This window comes from Pristiophorus japonicus, chromosome 12, assembly GCF_044704955.1.
Source record: "Pristiophorus japonicus isolate sPriJap1 chromosome 12, sPriJap1.hap1, whole genome shotgun sequence".
NCBI classification, from domain to species: Eukaryota; Metazoa; Chordata; class Chondrichthyes; family Pristiophoridae; genus Pristiophorus; species Pristiophorus japonicus.
The window spans coordinates 172,103,204-172,122,141 of record NC_091988.1 but is presented as its reverse complement, the minus strand read 5'-3'; the positions used below and the strand labels follow the sequence as shown (position 1 = coordinate 172,122,141).

The 18,938-nt window shown below is 41.9% G+C and overlaps 1 protein-coding gene across 2 annotated transcripts in view; it reads right to left on the bottom strand.

The window, feature by feature from the left end:
- The window catches only part of LOC139277554 (zinc finger protein 704-like), a 111,841-nt gene extending 100,069 nt beyond the window's left edge, over window positions 1-11,772 (bottom strand). The window contains exons 1-2 of one of the 2 annotated variants that reach the window (XM_070896151.1): window positions 11,642-11,772; window positions 9,913-10,154 (exon numbers count right to left, since the gene is read on the bottom strand). In XM_070896151.1, coding sequence (XP_070752252.1) covers window positions 9,913-10,154 — 242 coding nt within the window. In that variant the 5' untranslated portion in view covers window positions 11,642-11,772. Of the gene's footprint in view, window positions 1-9,912; window positions 10,155-10,704; window positions 11,179-11,641 lie in introns of those variants that run through there. The other variant, XM_070896150.1, reaches the window with a different exon arrangement.
- Window positions 11,773-18,938: the final 7,166 nt, after the last annotated feature.

Genomic DNA, 18,938 nt, shown 5'->3' with positions numbered 1-18,938 from the left:
TTAAAAAAAATGCTGGTATGCATTTTTAAAACATATCAAATAGAAAGCTTCAATACAAGAGTGTAAATATCTCCTGTGATACTGTTTCATTTTTATTACAGTCCCCAATATACAGCATTTAGTAATCACAAGGCTATGCAAAATGGTAAATGAACAAAAATGGTTGTGCTTATTGAATGACCCTCTTCAACAGGAAGTTATATACAAAAGTTTGTTCTACCTAGTAACTGTTCATCACTACCAACTATTTTAGCCAGCAAATTTGAAAAGCTTTACTGTATAATACAACACTATTGCTGGACAAGATGAGTTGGAAACAAAACTGGCCTAGATCCAAATCTGGAACGGTGTGCTTTAAAAGCTGTATTATGATGCCCGATAGCATTTTATCTTCAATCACATCCTACTAGACAACAGAATCATGGAACTACTTAATCTGTTTCAGATTTCCAGCATCGGCTGTATTTTACTTTTGTTGTCTCGTTTAGTATTGGGTTCTGGAATAGCATGTTAGTAAGTCAACAACTTATCAATACAGTTGCAAGACTTTTGGGTCTGATAATCTGAAACACTTACAACATATTACATTAAATAATTTAGTATGCATCAGTATTCATTTCATGAACACTGCCTTTGAATTGATTGGTACACTGACCACAGTGAATAGGTAGCAAACATACTAATAAAAGCACCAGTCATTTTTTTTAAACTGAATGAGTGTAAAATGAACTCTGACTTATATCAATTAATGTATCAATTGGGCCTACTTACTTACCATCTGTAAATATCAGAAAATATCAATCCTGACTTAAACAGACTTTATATTTGTTAACACAAGTTGCTTGTTCCAATATATGTTTAGTGAAACATTAGACTATATCTGCCAATGGAGTGAACCCATCGGTTCAGTCAATTATTGGGGAGGGGAGAGTGGGAAAGAGTTCAATCAACCCAAGTAATTCCAGTACAGGTTGAACCTCCCTTATCCAGAACTCCTTTATCCGGAACCATCCCTCGTCCAGAAACATTCCCGGTCACCGGATGACACATGCACAGAATATCGACATGAACAAATTGAAGTCCTTCCTCGTTGCCGACTCGCGCAATCGCTGGCCTGACCCTGTGATCCACTGCTCCCCCCTCCCCCCCACCCCCATGATCTCTCCTCCGCACTCCCAGCCCCAATATCCCCTTGCTCAGTACCTGTATCATCCAATTTAACGTGACCACCTCTCGTCCGGAAATATCCCTTATCCAGAACATGCTAGGCCCCACGGGTTCCGCATAAGGGAGGTTCAACCTGTACTACTAATCCTTTATACCACCTATAAACTTAGACTTTAATATTGCAGTCAATAATATTGTGATCAAGAAAAAAAATACATGGGTGAATCTTTCAGAAGTCAGCCCTAAAGAAATACTAGCATTAGTCTGAAATTATTCTTTCTGCTGGTTCAGCAGAGGCATTAACTTGGTTAAAACCAGTTCTAAAATAGTAAAAGGGAATTTCAGATGCTTGCATGCTAGCTAGTATTTCATGGCCTAAATTCAGGGCCTTTATTTATGCTTGGGGGAGGAAAGAATGATCGTGCTGCAAATTTCCAGATTACATATAGAATCAGAATAACTTGGGGGGGGGGGGGGGGGGGGTAAATATAGCCTTGTGCTCGCTCCGCATATAATGTACCAACTTTATTAAATTTCATATTTTAGGAAAGTTATTTGAGCACCAACAATGTAATGAACCAGTGACGTCCAAAAACATCTGGGATTATATAAATCTACCCGGCTAACTAGGATAGAAAGTCTCTTCTCTCCGCTGGTTTGATTTTAAAGATTCAATGTAAAATAAGTTCGGGCAATCTCAATCCAGTCCCAAGTCAGCACAAGACCACAATTGAAAACTAACCTGAATTTGGCTGTGCCGATGTAACAATAATCGCTCTTCAAAAGTAATTCATTGGTTGTGTACTGCTTTCTTCTAATTAGTATTCTTATTTAAAGAGGCAACAGTCTGGTTGGTATGGAAAATGAAAATGTCCAACCTTTGGGAACTGGACAATTATGTAAAACCAGCGAATACATTGCATTATTTTGCAGAAATGCAAGTCCTGATTCAAACTTCAAACTGATTCAAAATTCAAAACATCCCCACAATACAAAAAAGCACCATTCACAAAAAGTTGACACTTCCCTTACAAAAAAAGTGAGACCCCCTACATAGAGAAAAAATTCAAAAGGAGCACTCCCATCCCCAATGAACCCCACAATGCTCCTTCCCCTCTTCATGAAGCTGGAGCAGTAATTGGATCAGTCCAATCAGGAAGCAGCCGTTTGAGTCCTCCAGGCTCATGTCATTTAAACTTTAAAAGGACTTCGGCCAAGTCATTATACGTGGCCCAGTTCTTCTCACAAGCGCACAAAACTGATTTTAACTACAATTAGTTTCAGCTGCCAGTGAAAGTAACTAATGGTCAAAACTGGCTTTGTGCATTTAATGGAAGCAGCAGGGTTGGGTGAAAGGAGCTTTGGTGCTGGATTTGGCATGTGGGACACCTGTTGCACACTGCCACAGTAGGAGACGTTCTTCCGAGGTTGAGTCTATCATTTGGGCAGAGCATGTTGAGTTTCAGTTCATCTAACTGAAGAGTAGATGATGACACCAGTGAGTGAAATGTGAAAATGTTCATCCATCATTTTGATGAGCATAAAAATTCACAAGAAAGTCAAATTAATTCACAAAAGAGCTACAAAGACAAGTTATTCCTCTACAGCATCAATCAGAAACTTATACACACAGGATAGATGTTAATCCACCTGCAATATTCTATCCTTTAATACTTTCAGAATGTCATCAAAATGTTAAATAATGATCACTTGTTTGTTTTTCCAGTTAATTCTCACCTCTAACGATTTACTCTAAGTAGGGATTTCCCCCCTTTTATGTGAAGTAGGTGAAATGTAGTCATGTGGTGGGGAGGAGCTAACTAGAACCATAAAACATGAATGAAGAAATACTGAATGAAGTTATGACTAACAAAATACTGGAGTCATCCACATTAAGAATTGGTAACGATGCCCAATCACCTAGAAGTGAATCCACACAATTTTTCACTGATGAAATATACATATTAACATTAAAAATGCTAGCCAGGACTAAAACATATAAATAAGTTAGTTTCAAAAGATTTGAAGTTTGCTAAGTGACTTTTTTCCTGTGCTGTGTGCTAAATATAAAAGGAGTTGACGTTTATTTCAAAAGTATTAAGTGCTACGTTTTTATAACTTGTGACCGCTATTACATATATGTTAATGACCACAGTTCTCAATCTCTCAAAATTATTAGTACATTTTCAATCACGTCCATACAAAAACCATATAACCCTCCATTTGTCTACATGGCATGCACCCAACTCACAAATCCAAGGTTGGCATAGGTCTCTGACACCAATAGTAATCAAAGTCAAAGAATAGTTAAAATACAATGTCATTAGTTAGAATGACAATGTCACACTATGCAACTCAAGATGCAGTCCAAAAGATAGCTTTCCTTACTTGATAAGTCTTCGTGTTGATTATACTGTTAGTTTGTAAAGAAGAACTTGCATTTATATAGTGCGTTTCACAACCTCGGGGCATCCCAATGCACTTCACAGCCAATGAAGTACTACTGAAGTGTAGTCACTGTTATAATATAGGGAAACATGACTGCCAACTTGCACATAGAAAAGTCCCACAAACAGCAATGTGATAATGACCAAGTAATCAGTTTGTAATGATGTTGGTTGAGGAATAAATATTGGCCTGGACATCAGGGAATACTCCCCTGCTCTTCTTTGAATAGAGCCATTAGACCTTTTGCATCCACGTGACAGGGCAGATGATTTAACATCTCATCTGATAGTAAGGTTGGTGTATTTATATATTTTTTTAAAAATCTAGGTCATATAGCCAGTTCATCTGAAATATATCAAATATTTTACATCAGCACACATTGTGTCAACTTTTTCTATTACCAATTTATAATGGAAACCAGCAATGTAAATTTGTCATGCTATAATAATTCTCCTACCAAAGGGGATTGAATTACATCTGCACATCCTGACCCTCTAACCCCATTTCACCTGAAGGCTACACTTAGTCTTGACTCTCTGTGGTTGAGTTTGATTTTGTGTGATACGAGCCCCATTGCATGTAGCGGGCACATTGGTGTCAACACGATTTGCCCAATATATGTGGTGGCCAATGGAATTAATAATTTTTTTTAAATAAAAGTGTTCTTCACAGACATGGGGCTCAACAAGCTGGCAAGTACTTGCAGGGGTTCTAGAGGCCACGGGGGAGGGGTGGGGGGGAAACTGATGGCAGCACTCTCCAACTGCTTTACGTAGTTGTCAACACTGCAAACTGCTGATTCAAGCTACCCAAAGTGTCCATTAGCTGCTTGCACTGTTAATAACTAAAGGAGGAGGAGACTACTTTGGATAGCGTCAATCAGTGATATGTTTAATGCAAGATCTGCTACAATGTCTTTGTTGTTCTGTTTGTGTTTCAGAGCGAGATGTTGATTAGATGCAGCCATAACAAAATCAACTTTTTAAAAAATCAATTAAGTACTGAACTGAACAAAATAGATGGTGTGCTTAATACGTTTTAAGCGGCACCTTTATAATTGACGTTTATGCTGATTAGTTAACACCATTTGCCCGAAATAGGCGGCTCTCAAGTCTAAGCAAGGATGGTGCAAGTGGTGGGGATTGTAGAGTAAAACGGATGATAGTGAATCAGCAGCCCGTTTTCTATCTCCCAATTTGGTGGCCAAATTTCTCTGCCCCGGGACATCCTTGCAAGAGTTTCTCAGGTCATCGTCCTAGGTCCAACTATCTTCAGTTATTTCAACAGTTTCCTTCCCTCCATCATAAGATCAGAAGTGGGGCTGTTTGCTAATGATTGCAGTGTTCAGTTCCATTTGCAATTCTTCAGATAATGAAGCAGTCCATGCTCATATACAGCAAGACTTCCAATCTTCGACTGATTAAGGGCAAAGTAACATTCGTGCCACAGATGTTCCAGGCAATAACCATCTCCAACATGAGGGAGCCCAAACACCTTACCTTGACTTTGAATGGCATTACCATCAACACCAATAATATCTTGGTTGTCACCATTGACCAAAAACTGAATGGTTGAGATCAGCCACCTAAATTCCATGGCAATTAAGAGTAGGTCACAGCCTTGGTATTCTGCAGTGTGTGGCTTGCCTCCCGATTCCCCAAAGTCTCTCTATCAGCTACAAGGCACAAGTCAGGACTGAGATGGAATACTCTCTACTATCCAGAATGGGTGCAGATGAAAGAATATTCAAGATACGTGACACTATCCAGGACAAAACAGTCCACTTGACCAGCACCCCACCCACCAGCGGCACACCATGAATGCAATATACACTATCTACAGGATGCACTGCAGCAACTTGTCAAGGTTTCAGCAGCACCTCTCAAAACCATAATCTCCACCACCTAGAAGGACAAGAGCAGCAGGTTCATGGGAACACCACCACCTCGGAGTTCCGCACAAGTTGCACACTATCCTAACTTGACTTAACAGTACTGTCAGCTGTGGCACAGTAGGTAGCGCTCTCGCCTGAGTCAGTGGGAACTTGCTGTGCACAAACTGGCTGCCGCGTTTTCCACATTTCAACAGTGACTACACTCCAAAAGTACTTCATTGGCTGTAAAGCGCTTTTAAATGTCCGGTGGTTGTGGAGGGAGCTATATAAATGCAAGTCTTTCTTTCTTTATTTTTGAACATATATCGCCATTCCTTCATCATCACTGGGTCCAAATCCCAGAACTCCCTACCTACCGGCATTATGGGAGCACCTTCGCTGCAGACTCCAGCAGTTGAAAGAGAAGGTCCCCACCACCTTCTCAGGGCATTTAGGAATGGGCAATAAATGACAGCCTTGCCAGCAACGTCCATTCCAGAGAATTAATTTAAAGAAGTATGGGGTAGGAAGTAGTGCGGATAGGGGTTGTGGGGTTTAGGTACAGTACTGCATAGGAATTATGGGGTTTAGGTACAGTACTGCATAGGGAGAATGCACGGGTTTGTAGCATTGGGAGCCTGTGGAGAAAAAGGGGCGTGGAAGGAATGTGAAATTTGCTTTACTGAAAAATTCTTCAAGGTCTGAGGCGTGTTTTAAGACTTCAGAAAAGTTTCCTGTTGTCCATTTCTACATCTAAAATTATTTGAAAAAGTTAAAATTCACGAATGTCTTCCTTTCTTAGAACTACATCCGATTTCAACGTAATTATGAACCTCTGATATTCATAGGATACTTGAAATGGTATTATACACTAGAGCTTAGATCAAGTTCAATTGGGTTAAATACGAACAACTGTTGGAGGAACAAAGTGATGCTACATTTGGATGCTATTACTTTCACTGGACAATTACTACCAAGCTGAAAATTCCACTTTGTGCAGCAAGGGTATTTTTAACTGTTACAGGGTACAGTTACATTGTAGCTGCAGTTGTAGTGTAAATGCAGACTAAATACATAGCCACGGACTAACAGGAGAAGAGAGTCTCTACCCGCTTTTGGAGACATCTTGGGTCTTAACATCCAATTTACACTGCAAAAGTTTAGCCAAAACTGCATTGCACGGCCCTAAACTTGAAGCCTACATGCAACCTAAATATCATCCTTCATATATTCAGATGTAGGTTAACAATGTGCAGTGATTTCCACTGAAAACTAAACCATCAATTTAAAAGGGGCTGGATCCAATTGAAATTATATCTGTGATTTTTCAATATTGGAAGCCCCTTTACTCACCAGCAGAAAAAGTAAAATTCAAGCTAGTTTTCATTTTAAACTGAAAAGACTTAAAACACAGAAATATGTAACAAAACTTCCAAGGTAAAATGAACTGCTTAAACTTTGCTGATAATTTTTTTTCAATCTACTTTCTTGCTTCCCAAACAAACTGCTATTTAACCCATGTGCAATGAGACTACCTATATTACATTGTATTAGTGAAGTACCCTAAATGGACACTTAGAAAAGTTTTCAATTGCAACATTTCTTTCAAGGAAATGTTTCAAATGACAAACAACTGAAAGCATTGTATGCATTGTCCTATGAAATGTCCTTAAAATAGGAACCAGATTCGAGAGACAAGAAGAATAGCATGAAGGAATCCAAGATCAGAAACCATTTAGTCAAAAAACATAGAAATTTCACATGTGAATATAAATCCTAATTTTTCCAATACATTTAATACATTCCTTTGTAAAATGCATAATACTTCATTTCAGATGCTCTGTGCACTGCATTAATACAGCACATATAGCAATGTTTGGAGAATGTAACAAGTTTTAATTTTCTGAAATGGTTTTGGATTTTATTTATAGTTGATCTAGCATGGTTGTGACATTTATATGCCAAGAAGGAAGTTGTGTTTAGGCTGTCTGTCCCTTTATAGCAACTACTCAGGTACTGCTTGTGGAGAAAAAAATGCTTGAATAGACACAGGTGTCAGCTGTGGCTCAGTGGGTAGTATTCTCGGCTCTGAGTCAGAATGTTGTGGGTTCAAGTGCCACTCCAGAGACTTGAGCTCAAAAATCTAGGCTGACACTCCAGTGCAGTGCTTAGGAAGTGCTGCACTGTCAGAATTGTCGTCCTTCGGATGAGATGGTAAACCAAGGCCCCGTCTGCTCTCTCAGGTGGATATAAAAGATCCCAAGGCACTATTTTGAAGAAGAGCAGGGGAATTATCCCCGGTGTCCTGGCCAACATTTATCCCTCAATCAACATAATGTTATTACATTGCTGTTTGTGGGAACTTGCTGTGCACAAATTGGCTGCCGCGTTACCTATATTACAACAGTGACGACACTTCAAAAATACTTAATTGGCTGTAAAACACCTTGGGGCATTCAGAGGTCGTGAAAGGCACTACATAAATGCAAGTCTTATCTTATCATTCTGAGCTCAATTTGAGGCTAATTGAAGGAAAACTTGTTCTGTCGATTGGAACCTGCTTTAAATTTCCAAATCTTTTCCTTGGGGAGTGGCAAGTTTATCAATCCAGAAAGAAACAACAGGAAGTGATGGCCTTTCTTTTCTAAAAAAAAATTGAATTCTGAAGTGTAATGCCTGAAGTGTAATGAATGGCAATACACAAACACTTGAAAACTATGCGCTCCAGGGGTCACATCCTGGGTTTAATAGCACAGAAGTGACTCTGGAACTAGACTCCATAATTTCTACTGACTGGCAGTTGGAAGCAACGTGACATCTCTGAATGGTAATTGCACAGAGATGGGGGTGGGGGGTTCCTGACCAGTGTGATAATGTTAGTTATACTGCCAACATGTTCTGCCTAACTGCATGTCATCCAATATTCTCATGGCACTTTGAATTTTGGCATTTTGAATGGCCTGACAAATCTGACCAATGGGTGATTTGGTGTGATGATTGTAGGGGGGAGGGGTGGGGTGGGGTGAAGAGCCAGCACCCATTTACTGTGCAGAAATGCTCCTTTGCATTTTTGGTTGGTTCTCCAACTTGGATGATGCCAGCATGATTTGGCCACATGGAGGATCCTGCCACAAGTGCAAATCCCCAACAGTGCAAGATCTGGACACAGATCCCCGTTCTTCAAGCATTCTGGTGAGCTCTAAACCCAGACATTTCTTCACTTTCTTCTGAGACAGTGAAGGAGGTCTTGAAGTTACTTCAAATCTCAGTGTGGAAGGGACAAAAGAATATTTTCATTAACTGAATTTGGACTATCAATGAACTGCATATTTTTTCAAAAAATAAGATTTCAGGCAAGGTAAATGATCAGGAACATAAGACATTATACAAGGCGATTAATGAGACTAAATATAGTAGACAAGTCTATCAAAAATATTGAGAAATATAATCTTAACTATTGTAAATTTCATAGAGAATATGCAAATCACTTACCACAATTGGAATACTCAAGTGAAGGTACCTACTCCTGTACCCAGAGTACTTTATCAACCATGTATCTGGCCACATAACTACGTTTCTCCATCGCTGACCAGTTCTGTCTGCTATTTTGAACAATTTAAATCATTCACGAGTTTTCTGTATTTCTGAAATCTTAATGGCTGATTATCCAGGCTTTCCAACCATCACACATTGTAGATGCTATTGCTTTGCATCCAAGAAATTAATCCGTTTGATGCATTGCTTGACTAAAACAAATTTGTATCAGTAAATGTGTGCCTTTTGTGTAGTCACCATTTTCTGAGTGTACTACTAGCCACCTATATCTGCATCGGTCAAATGCTTTATTTCTGCAGTATATTTCAATAACTTCAGCATTCAAGTGGATGACTAACATTAGCAAAACAAGAACTGGACAGTGGATTCACAGCAGCAGTAGCAAGCACAAAATGCTGCTAACAGCTCATAGCTGGCTGAAGTGCCTTTACACCCAACAATCCAAATAGTGGTCCAAAAATGACTCAGACAACCAATGTTACCCTAATGTTTGACCACAATATTACACATATTATGCCATTCAAACCTTAAGAGTAATACACGCAATGATCAAATGATATGGTGATAGAACTTTAAAAGTGGAAAGTTGAGTGCTTTTTAGATTTCAGCAACTGGTAAGCTGTGTTCTCTCGAGTTTTAGTACTGTAGCTGATGATTTGTGATCTAGAACACAACCCAATTCTGCGTATAAAAGTGGGACGTCATCATTTAAACTGGAAAAAAAACACTCCCGAAGAAAGGGGCATTTGCTCAATGAGGCCAGAGCATGTTATGTGGAATGGTTAGTTCAATTTGAGGATGTATTTTGACCTTATCCGTTCCTAGATGTCCGAAAAGCAACTCGTATAGCTCGCGAAAAAAAAACCTACCTCTGAGGAACGTCGATGTTTGCCGAAGTGAGGAGGCGTTTCTCTTCTGACACCGAGCCAAGGGGGCGGGTCGCAGGTTCCTTCTCCACCTCGCCAATTCTGTTACATTTGTTTTCCAGATACCGGTCTTCAGGTTTTTTGGCTGTCAGGCCGCGTGGCTCGGGCGATCTTAAAGGGACATCATTTTTCTCTCGGTCTTGAAGCACCGCAACCGATTCACTGCCTTTGCAGTTCAGAAGCATCTAAAAATTTAACAAAACCCCAGTTATGTCATTTTCCCCACCGCGGCAAAGGAAAGCCCGATTTGAAAACGATCGTTTAAAAAAACGCGGCAAATCAACTTAAAAAGACGCTAGTTTTCCACCGAAAACTAAAAACAGTGCCGGCAATGCCTGTTGCAAAGCAAGACTGAAAATAACCAAGTGTTCAGATATTGTGATTGGCAAAGTTAGCATAAGAGTTGCACTCCCAAGGGACAGACTGTATCTAGATTGGCTTACTTCGGCCCAAAAACTGAAATCATCGCTAATTATTAATAATCATGAAACATTCATTTACTTGGTGTTTGGTTTCGCGAGGGGCTGGACATTTAATTATACCGGTTTCCTTGCTCTACTCTCTTTAAACTTTGGACGTGCACTTCAGGCGCCATCTTAGTTGCAATGTATTCCAAATATAAAAAGTAATATGTCTGATTGCAACAAAAAAAATCATAAATGAAAGCATGCATCGAATTTGCAACTGATAGAAGCCACTTAACCATTTTTAAATGAACAGAGAATGCTTAAATACCTTATGATTATATCTGTTTTTTCCTTTTCCAGATACTTTGACATCGATGCAGATTATTTCATCTTCTGCATACTCTCTGAGTGAGCCATCATCTAACATGATTGTGTATAAATTACTGCCCGCAGGGTCGTTCTTACAAGCCTGGATCACTCCAGAAACTCGGACTTCGCCGGCTGAACTTGGCGCGCAAACCTTTGTGCCTACAACTTTACATTTTTTGGTTTGGCGTTTGGAGCTCATAGTCTTGTTGGAAGGGGGGGGTTAGGCAGGCGGGGTCAATTAATCGAAACAAGCGCCTGCTTTTTAACAAAAAAAAATAAAAATCAGGCTAATGCAATGTTAGCATTGGTGTTTGGAGTATGATGCTGGCTTGCAGAGAAAGAAGCGGAGCTCCAGTGTGCAGCCGGCAGTTCCTGCTGATGGCAATTGTTTTACTTGTCTCCGGCCGGCGAACCGTCCCCGCCCCTCTCGCGCTCGGCTCCGCCGAACTTGAGCAGCGCGGGCCGGCCCCGCCTCCCATTCACACCGATTGGTGGCCAGACAGTATAAACATTCCATTAAAGAACGCTGACAGTGGCAACTAGGCGTGCGGCTGGTGTAACCACTTGTCAGTCACCGCCAGCGAGCCAGGGTGCTTCCAGTTCCCCGGGAGCACAGCCAGTTTGCACATTCTTCGCCGTCGCCACCCTCCTTTTTTTTGCAACTGAAGTTGGGTCAAAACATCTCAAAAGTAGCCAATTCCTTTTAATTGACATGTGCATTTCACCCATTTCCAACCTTGGCCCCGCCCACTTAATTTATTTTTAATCCAGTCTCCATACTATTGGATTAAGAAGTTACGCCTCTTCTATTTTAGTAGGTTGCTTCCCCCCCCATATACACACACACACACCCAAAAAGTGATCTCTGATTCTCAGGCTGGTTATTAGTTACTCACTTAGTTGGCTTGTCCAGCTGGGAGGTGCTGCTATTTGGTTTGAGAATTGGCCGTAGAAAGTTGCACATGCAATAATCCGGCGCTGGTTCCGTGCGATGGAGCTGCAGGCAGAAATAAGTGAACGGGGTTCAGGCCGCGCCGGCCGGTCTCTCCGCCCATCAATCAGACAAGCGCACTGGCAGGGACTTGACACAGCAGTGTTTACAGCACGTAGCGCACGTCGCTGCTTAAATGGAGGCGAATAGATCTGCCAGCGGCCGGAGGGGAAAATGGCAGCCGTGTTGAGTCTTGCCCACTTTTCTTAAAATATGAATGTATAAGTTTACAACCTTTGCAATATGAACACAGCCCTTGTAAACTGACGCCTTTTCCCTTTCTAAGTGGTTTTATTGGAGAACGAATCTGAAACGGAGTGCTGCTAATTCCACTTTACTGTATATATGAAACCTAATATGGTTTAAAAGGTGATTGATAAATGACAGGCGAATAATTGACACTTTGCATATAATTAGGACGCACTAACATGACATCGCGGGGCCAGTTATATATATTTTTTAATCTATTCTAGCAAGTGTACTGGATCTTATGGATCTGATATATTTAGTACCAGGACGAAGCGAAATTTCCCTTTTACTGGCCTATCCACAAAAACATTAACATTTCACCTGCCACCACCGGATACTAAATAATTTTTTGCCTCCATTGTAAATGTAATCATGGGCGAAGAGAAGACTGACCTGTTCTTTAAACATTTGTGATCATCCGAACAGGGGGGGGGGGGGCTGCCTGTTGATTGTCCCCTTAGTCTTCATTCAGTTGCATTTATGGGTGGGGCGAGAAATTTGGACAATCCAATGCGAATGTTGGGAATTTATTCATACAGTGCTGCATACTTTGAATCTGAAGCGATCATTTCTCCTTACAGTATTGACTTGGAACGTTGCACCTCTTTGTGTGATTACACATTTTAAAACAATGCTGCTACTTTCATTAACTGGGTGATTGGGCTGAAGTATGTGTGTTGAAAGCTTCTAAGAGGGAATATGTTACAATTGATGTTGGGATTCTCGAAATGGATGCTAAGCTAAAGGTAAATGGAGAAAGTGGGCTGGTTGAGGTCACACTAGTAGGTCATTGCCCATCAATCGCATACCTTGGATGAAGATAGAAAAAAATAGGCCAACTCAAAACTCAGTTGTGTATTGCTTCATTTTCAGACCTGTATAATCAATTATTTCTACTGATGGCCATTGTTTTTTTGTAGGTGTGGAAATATGATTTCTCAATAAAACAATCCATTCATTTAATGGGATTGCAAAATCACTTAAAAAAGCTCACGATTTTTGACGATTTAACCTTGGCAACTCTACATATTGAGAATCTGTAGGTATTGAGCATTAAAATGTGTTAGAACTGTGCGAAAATGTGTGCCACACCTGGAGTACTTTGTACAGTTCTGGTCTTCTCACCTAAGGAAAGACATACTTGCCTTAGAGAGAGTGCAGTGAAGGTCCACTAGCCTGGTTCCTGGGATGAGGGAATTGCCCTATGAGGTGATATTGAGTAGACTAGGCCTATATTCCTTATAGTTTAGAAGAATGAGAGGTGATCTAATTGAAACATATAAAATTCTTAAGGCGCTTTACAGGGATAATGCTGGGAAAATGTTTCCCCTGGCTGGGAAACCTGGAACACAGGGTCACAATCAGAATAAGGGGTCGGCCATTAAGGACTGAGATGAGGAGAATTTTCTTCACTGAAAGGGTTGTGAATCTTTGGAATTCTCTACCCTAGTGAGCTGTGGATGCTCAGTCGTTGAGCATATTCAAGATAGAGGTCGATAACATTTTGGGAACGAAGGGAACTAAGGAATATGGGAATAGTGCGGGAAGGTGCAGTTGAGGTTGAAGATCAGCCATAATCTTGTTGAATGGCAGAGCAGGCCCAAAGGGCTAAATGGCCTACTCCATCTCCTATTTCTTATGTTCTTAACTTTTACATTTTATATAATAAATGTAAGATGCCTGGAAATGTTTATATCTTACAATAGGTATTTGTAGCCTTGAATCTGAAAGTTAGGTGGCAGGTAGTTGCATTCCTTGTACAGCACCTTGGTTAAAAGCTAAAAATTAATATCTTATTTGTGAATGTTTTCAGAAACTGCCAGTCTGGTGGCACTTTTAATTGTGCATAAAACTCTGTTGCCTATAACTTAACTCGCACCAAGTCCCGTTCACCCATCACCCCTATGCTCGCGGACCTACATTGGCTCCTGGTCTGGAAACGCCTCAATTATAAAATTTTCATCCTTGTTTTTAAATCTCTCCATGGCCTCGTAATCACGATCTTCATAACCCTTGATTTCCTTAATATTCAAAAATCTAGCGATTTCTGTCTTGAATATACTCAATGCCTGAGCATTCGCAGCCCTCTGGGGTAGAGAATTCCAAAGATTCACCACCCTCTGAATGAAGAAATTCTCCTCATCTCAGTCCTAACTGGTCGACCCCTTATTCTGAAACTGTGACCCCTGGTTCTAGACTCCCCAGCCAGGGGAAACATCCTCCCTGCATCTACCCTGCCAACGTTCCCTCTAAGCTGTGCGGCCACAGAGATCTCTGCTAGTTCCTCACAGCCCGGGACTGACTTTTTCAATGTTAAATTTTGCGCATGTGCGAAACTGTGAATGGGCCGCACACCCCGCAAAAAAGATGGGGAACATTGCTCTGCACTGCTCCAATTCTGGCCACTTGTGCAAACCCTATTTTAATTGCTTCACATTGGTGGCCATGCCTTCAGCTGCCTAGGCCCCAAAATCTGAAATCCCCTCTCTGCCTCTCTACCACTTTCTCCTTTAAGATACACCTTAAAAGCTACCTTTTATACCAATCTTTTGGTAATGTGTCCTAATATCTCCTTATATGGCCCGGTGCCAAATTTATTTTGCTAATGCACCTATGAAGCATTTTGGAAAGTACATTAAAGCTAGTTGTTGTTGTAAATGTACTGGTGCTGAACCATTGAGAGGCATACAATTGGCCTTGGTTTCCATTTTTATGGTGCTGTCTTTTGATTGGCTATGAAGGTGAAATTGTCATCCTTGTTTTCAAATCCATCTATGGTAATTGCGTGCGCGAAACCCGGAAGAAAATTTAGGTTGGAAAATCCGATTTAAGCATGGCTGGCTATTTTTATTGTACTTCCTAGTTTCATGTCTCCAAGCTGCGATGGCAGCCGTGATGTGCACCCACATGATGCGATCCAAACTCCACTATTAAAAGGCCAATGCAAAAATGGAATTTGGAGGAGCTAGGAGGATTTGGAAGGAGACGGTGAGAGATACATAGAATTACGTAGAATATACAACACAGAAACAGGCCATTCGGCCCAACCAGTCCATGCCAATTATTCAAGATGGATTCAGGATAAGCAGGGCCAGCTCCAAGATTTAACATTGCTTCCCTTGAGTTACTGATGGAAGCAGGAGGGACATAATTTTCCCCAGCAATGAGAGGAAAAACCCTGTTTCTCTAACAAAGAAGGCATGTTGGAGGTGGCTGAGGAGGTGAGAGCAGTAGGAGTTTTGTATCCCATTCTTGGATACAGTGCAGGAAGCAGTTTAATGACCTAACCAGGTCAGGAAAAGTGAGTACAGTTGCTGATTTACATACATCCTGTGGTCCATGACAACCCCTCCCTCTGTCTTGCCACAGGTATTCCATTACATCACTCCTCACACCTACTTAAGTTTCAAGAGCACACAGGGTTCACTTTTTATGCAACTCCTCACCTCCCCATTTATCCATCCACCACTGCCACTCACCCCAATCCTTATGCAATGTGATGCATCTGTCTCACAGTCACCCTCACCAAATTTACTGCATCCATCGGGTGACTATCTCACCTTCACTCACTCACAAGTCTGTTTTTTTTAAATCCCTTGTAGGAGAAAGAGAGGGATAGGACTGGAGGTGCAGAGGAGGAGGCCATGGAGATAAGTGGCACCTCTGCATGCCTGATAATCCGAGATGGAAAAACTGGGAACTTGCAGTTGCCTGGTGACAGAATTAAAAAATATCTCTGACACACTAGTTGACTTTATTTCATAACTGACTGAACTATGAGAAGCCTGTGGCAAGGTTGTTACTTTGCCAGGACTAATTCATATCCATTTCTTCTGTCTTCCAGGGATTTCCAGCATAGAGCAACAGTCTATGGTCATGCCTGACAATGATTCCTCAGAGGAAAATATTCTTTCTGAGGGTGCACCATCACAGAAGGTACAGCCAGGCACCAGCACAAAAATTCGCATTTCGATGGGTCCAGCTAGACAGTTAGTTGGGTTTTCATCAGTGGTTCACAATTCATAAGTGAACACGAGCATTCACTGATAGCAGGGACAGCTCTGCTTAGCTGTACACAGATGTTGAACCCTGGGGGCCATCATTGCAAAGGAGAATGATAGGGAGACAGCAGCAAATTTACGAGGTATTGGCAGAGGTGCCACACACACTATCCACAATAGCAGAGAGGATGGAGGAGATCATCTCCAACATTAGTGGATTGGTGTCACAGGTATTTGCAAGAACGTCTGCCATAGAGAGAGTGGCTGTCTCTGTGGAACTTCAAGAAAGGCTCTCAAATGAGTCTGTGCAGGCCATGCAGGACACGTCTCTTGCCTTAATCAGGATGACAGATAGCTTATCCATGGCCTTACAGCACGTCACGGATCTGCACCAAGCTGCTTTCCAGCAGAGTGGTAGGAGTGATGTGGCGCTGGTACAGGAGAGGGATGATGGTGAAAGGGGACATGGACGTGGTAACTCCACTCAAAGCGCTCTTGCTTCTCACTCATTACCATCCCCCAGATGGTCGAATCTGCCCCAGCACAGGTGCAGGTGGAGTAGTCTTTGGCGGGGCCTTAAGCCAAAAGCATCTTAGCAGTCAGAACAAGGATCTGAGCAGCCTGCCACTACCTCTGCTGAAACCACAGGGAATGCACCATGTAGAAGCAGTAGGAAGTGTAAGAGAAAGCAATTGTAATTCACCAAGGGTATGCACATGGGTGTTTGATAAGATGCTATGTTGTGACATTTCCTTTATTTAAAATGGCACATAAAATTTAATGATTTGCAATGTTTCCCCGTCTTGCCCATTCTTGTGTCCCAAATGCCAACTTGCCCTTTCACTTGCTTCATGATGAATGTCGGTACATGCCAAGACACATTGGATAATGTGCAATGGGTGTATGCTTGATTGAAAGGCTGTTTTGTGCAATACGGAGGATTTCATTTTTTTTCCCAGTATGACTAACTAACTGAACCTTTGGGCTATGAGGGCATCCCTGGCATCCCAAGCAGTAAAGTACACGACTAGTCTGCTGGTGGCTGCCCCATCTTCACATTGCTCCTCCTCCTTTTCAATGGTCTCGTCATCAGAAAATGATTGATCGCCTTGATCACCCTCCATGTCTAATCCTTGTTGCTGCGTAATGTTGTGCAGCACAATGGTTTTGGAGACCATCACTGGCGCCCACTGAAGGGCACCTCCAGACCTGTCTAGGCACCCGAAGCACATCTTGAACATGCCAATGGCTTGCTTGATGTCACATCTGGCGGTCATGTGGCTCTCGTTGTAGCACTCTCGTGCCTTATTGGTGGAGTTCCTCACAGGTGTCATGAGCCAAGTTTGAAGGGGATATCTTTTGTCTCCTATGAGCTGCTGCTTAATTATGTTTCCTGGTACAAAGAGGTCTGGGATGATGGACTGCCGCAGTATAAATGCATTATGGCAGCTCCCAGGGAACCTGGCACATACCTGCATGAACTTTTTCTTGTGGTTGCACCGGGAACAGTAGCATCGTGTTTATGTTACCGGGCGAGCAATCCAGAAACCTGGAATAATGATCCGGAGACATGAGTGCAAATCCACCCACGGGAGCTGTGCAATTTAAATTCCATTAAATAAATCTGGAATAAAAAGCTAGTATCAGTAATTGTGACTATGAAACTATCGGATTGTCATAAAAACCCATCTGGTTCACTAATGTCCTTTAGGGAAATGGTCTAGCAAGCCACTCAGTTGTAGCAAACTGCTATGAAAAACAATAAGAATAAAACAGGACAGACCACTCGACATCGACTTAGGCACACGACTCAGACATGGCAGAGGCACACCCAGTCCTGACAACCCTGCACCCCTCCAAAATTGGGAGAGCTGTCCCACAGACTAGTCAAGCATCAGCCTGACATCGTCATACTCACCTTTCAGCCAATGTGTTCACCTGTCGCAGATCCATCAGTCCATGACAGTAATGGTAGGAGTAACTACCATACAGTGCAGCTCCAACAACACTCAAGAAGCTCAACACTATCCAGGACAAAGCAGCCCACTTGGTTGGCACTCCATACACCGCCTTAAACATTCACTCCCTCCACCACCACCGCACCATAGCTGTAGTGTGTACCATCTACAAGATGTACTGCAGCAACTCGCCAAGGCTTCTTTGACAGCACAACCTTGCTGCCAATGGTTATTATCTTCCTTGTCCGAATTCAAATTGAAAACACCCATAGCACCCCCCGTCCTCGTCCCCCACCCCTTCCTGATGTCGGCATGGGTTCGATGGGCCAAATGGCCTTCATCCATGCTGTAACCATTCTATGATTCTATGTTGTCCATTGGAGGCATGCACTTGTGCAACATGTATGTCAGCACAAGAAATCTCAGCAAAACGTTTGCCAGAAGGAACTGAGCCTTTATTCATATCAGGGAATCAGAAGTTTACACATCCCAATATAGCGCTGCTCATTCTCGCCTTCGTTTCACTGATGAGTTTCCCGAGCCCCTGGAGGCATTCATTTTAAATCCCTGGTAAAATCTCTTCAAATCAGCCTTATTGATATATGGTGATGAACGACCTGCCTGCAGCCAGCGGAGTACTCGCACACACCCAAACCAACTTTGTTAAACCCGAAAGTGGGTGGTTGGAGGTGGGTTGTAACATAGAAACATAGAAAATAGGTGCAGGAATAGGCCATTTGGCCCTTTGAGCCTGCACTGCCATTCAATGAGTTCATGGCTGAACATGCAACTTCAGTACCCCATTCCTGCTTTCTCGCCATACCCCTTGATCCCCCTAGTAGTAAGGACTACATCTAACTCCTTTTTGAATATATTTAGTGAATTGGCCTCAACAACTTTCTGTGGTAGAGAATTCCACAGGTTCACCACTCTCTGGGTGAAGAGGTTTCTCTTCATCTTGGACCTAAATAGTTTACCCCTTATCCTTAGACTG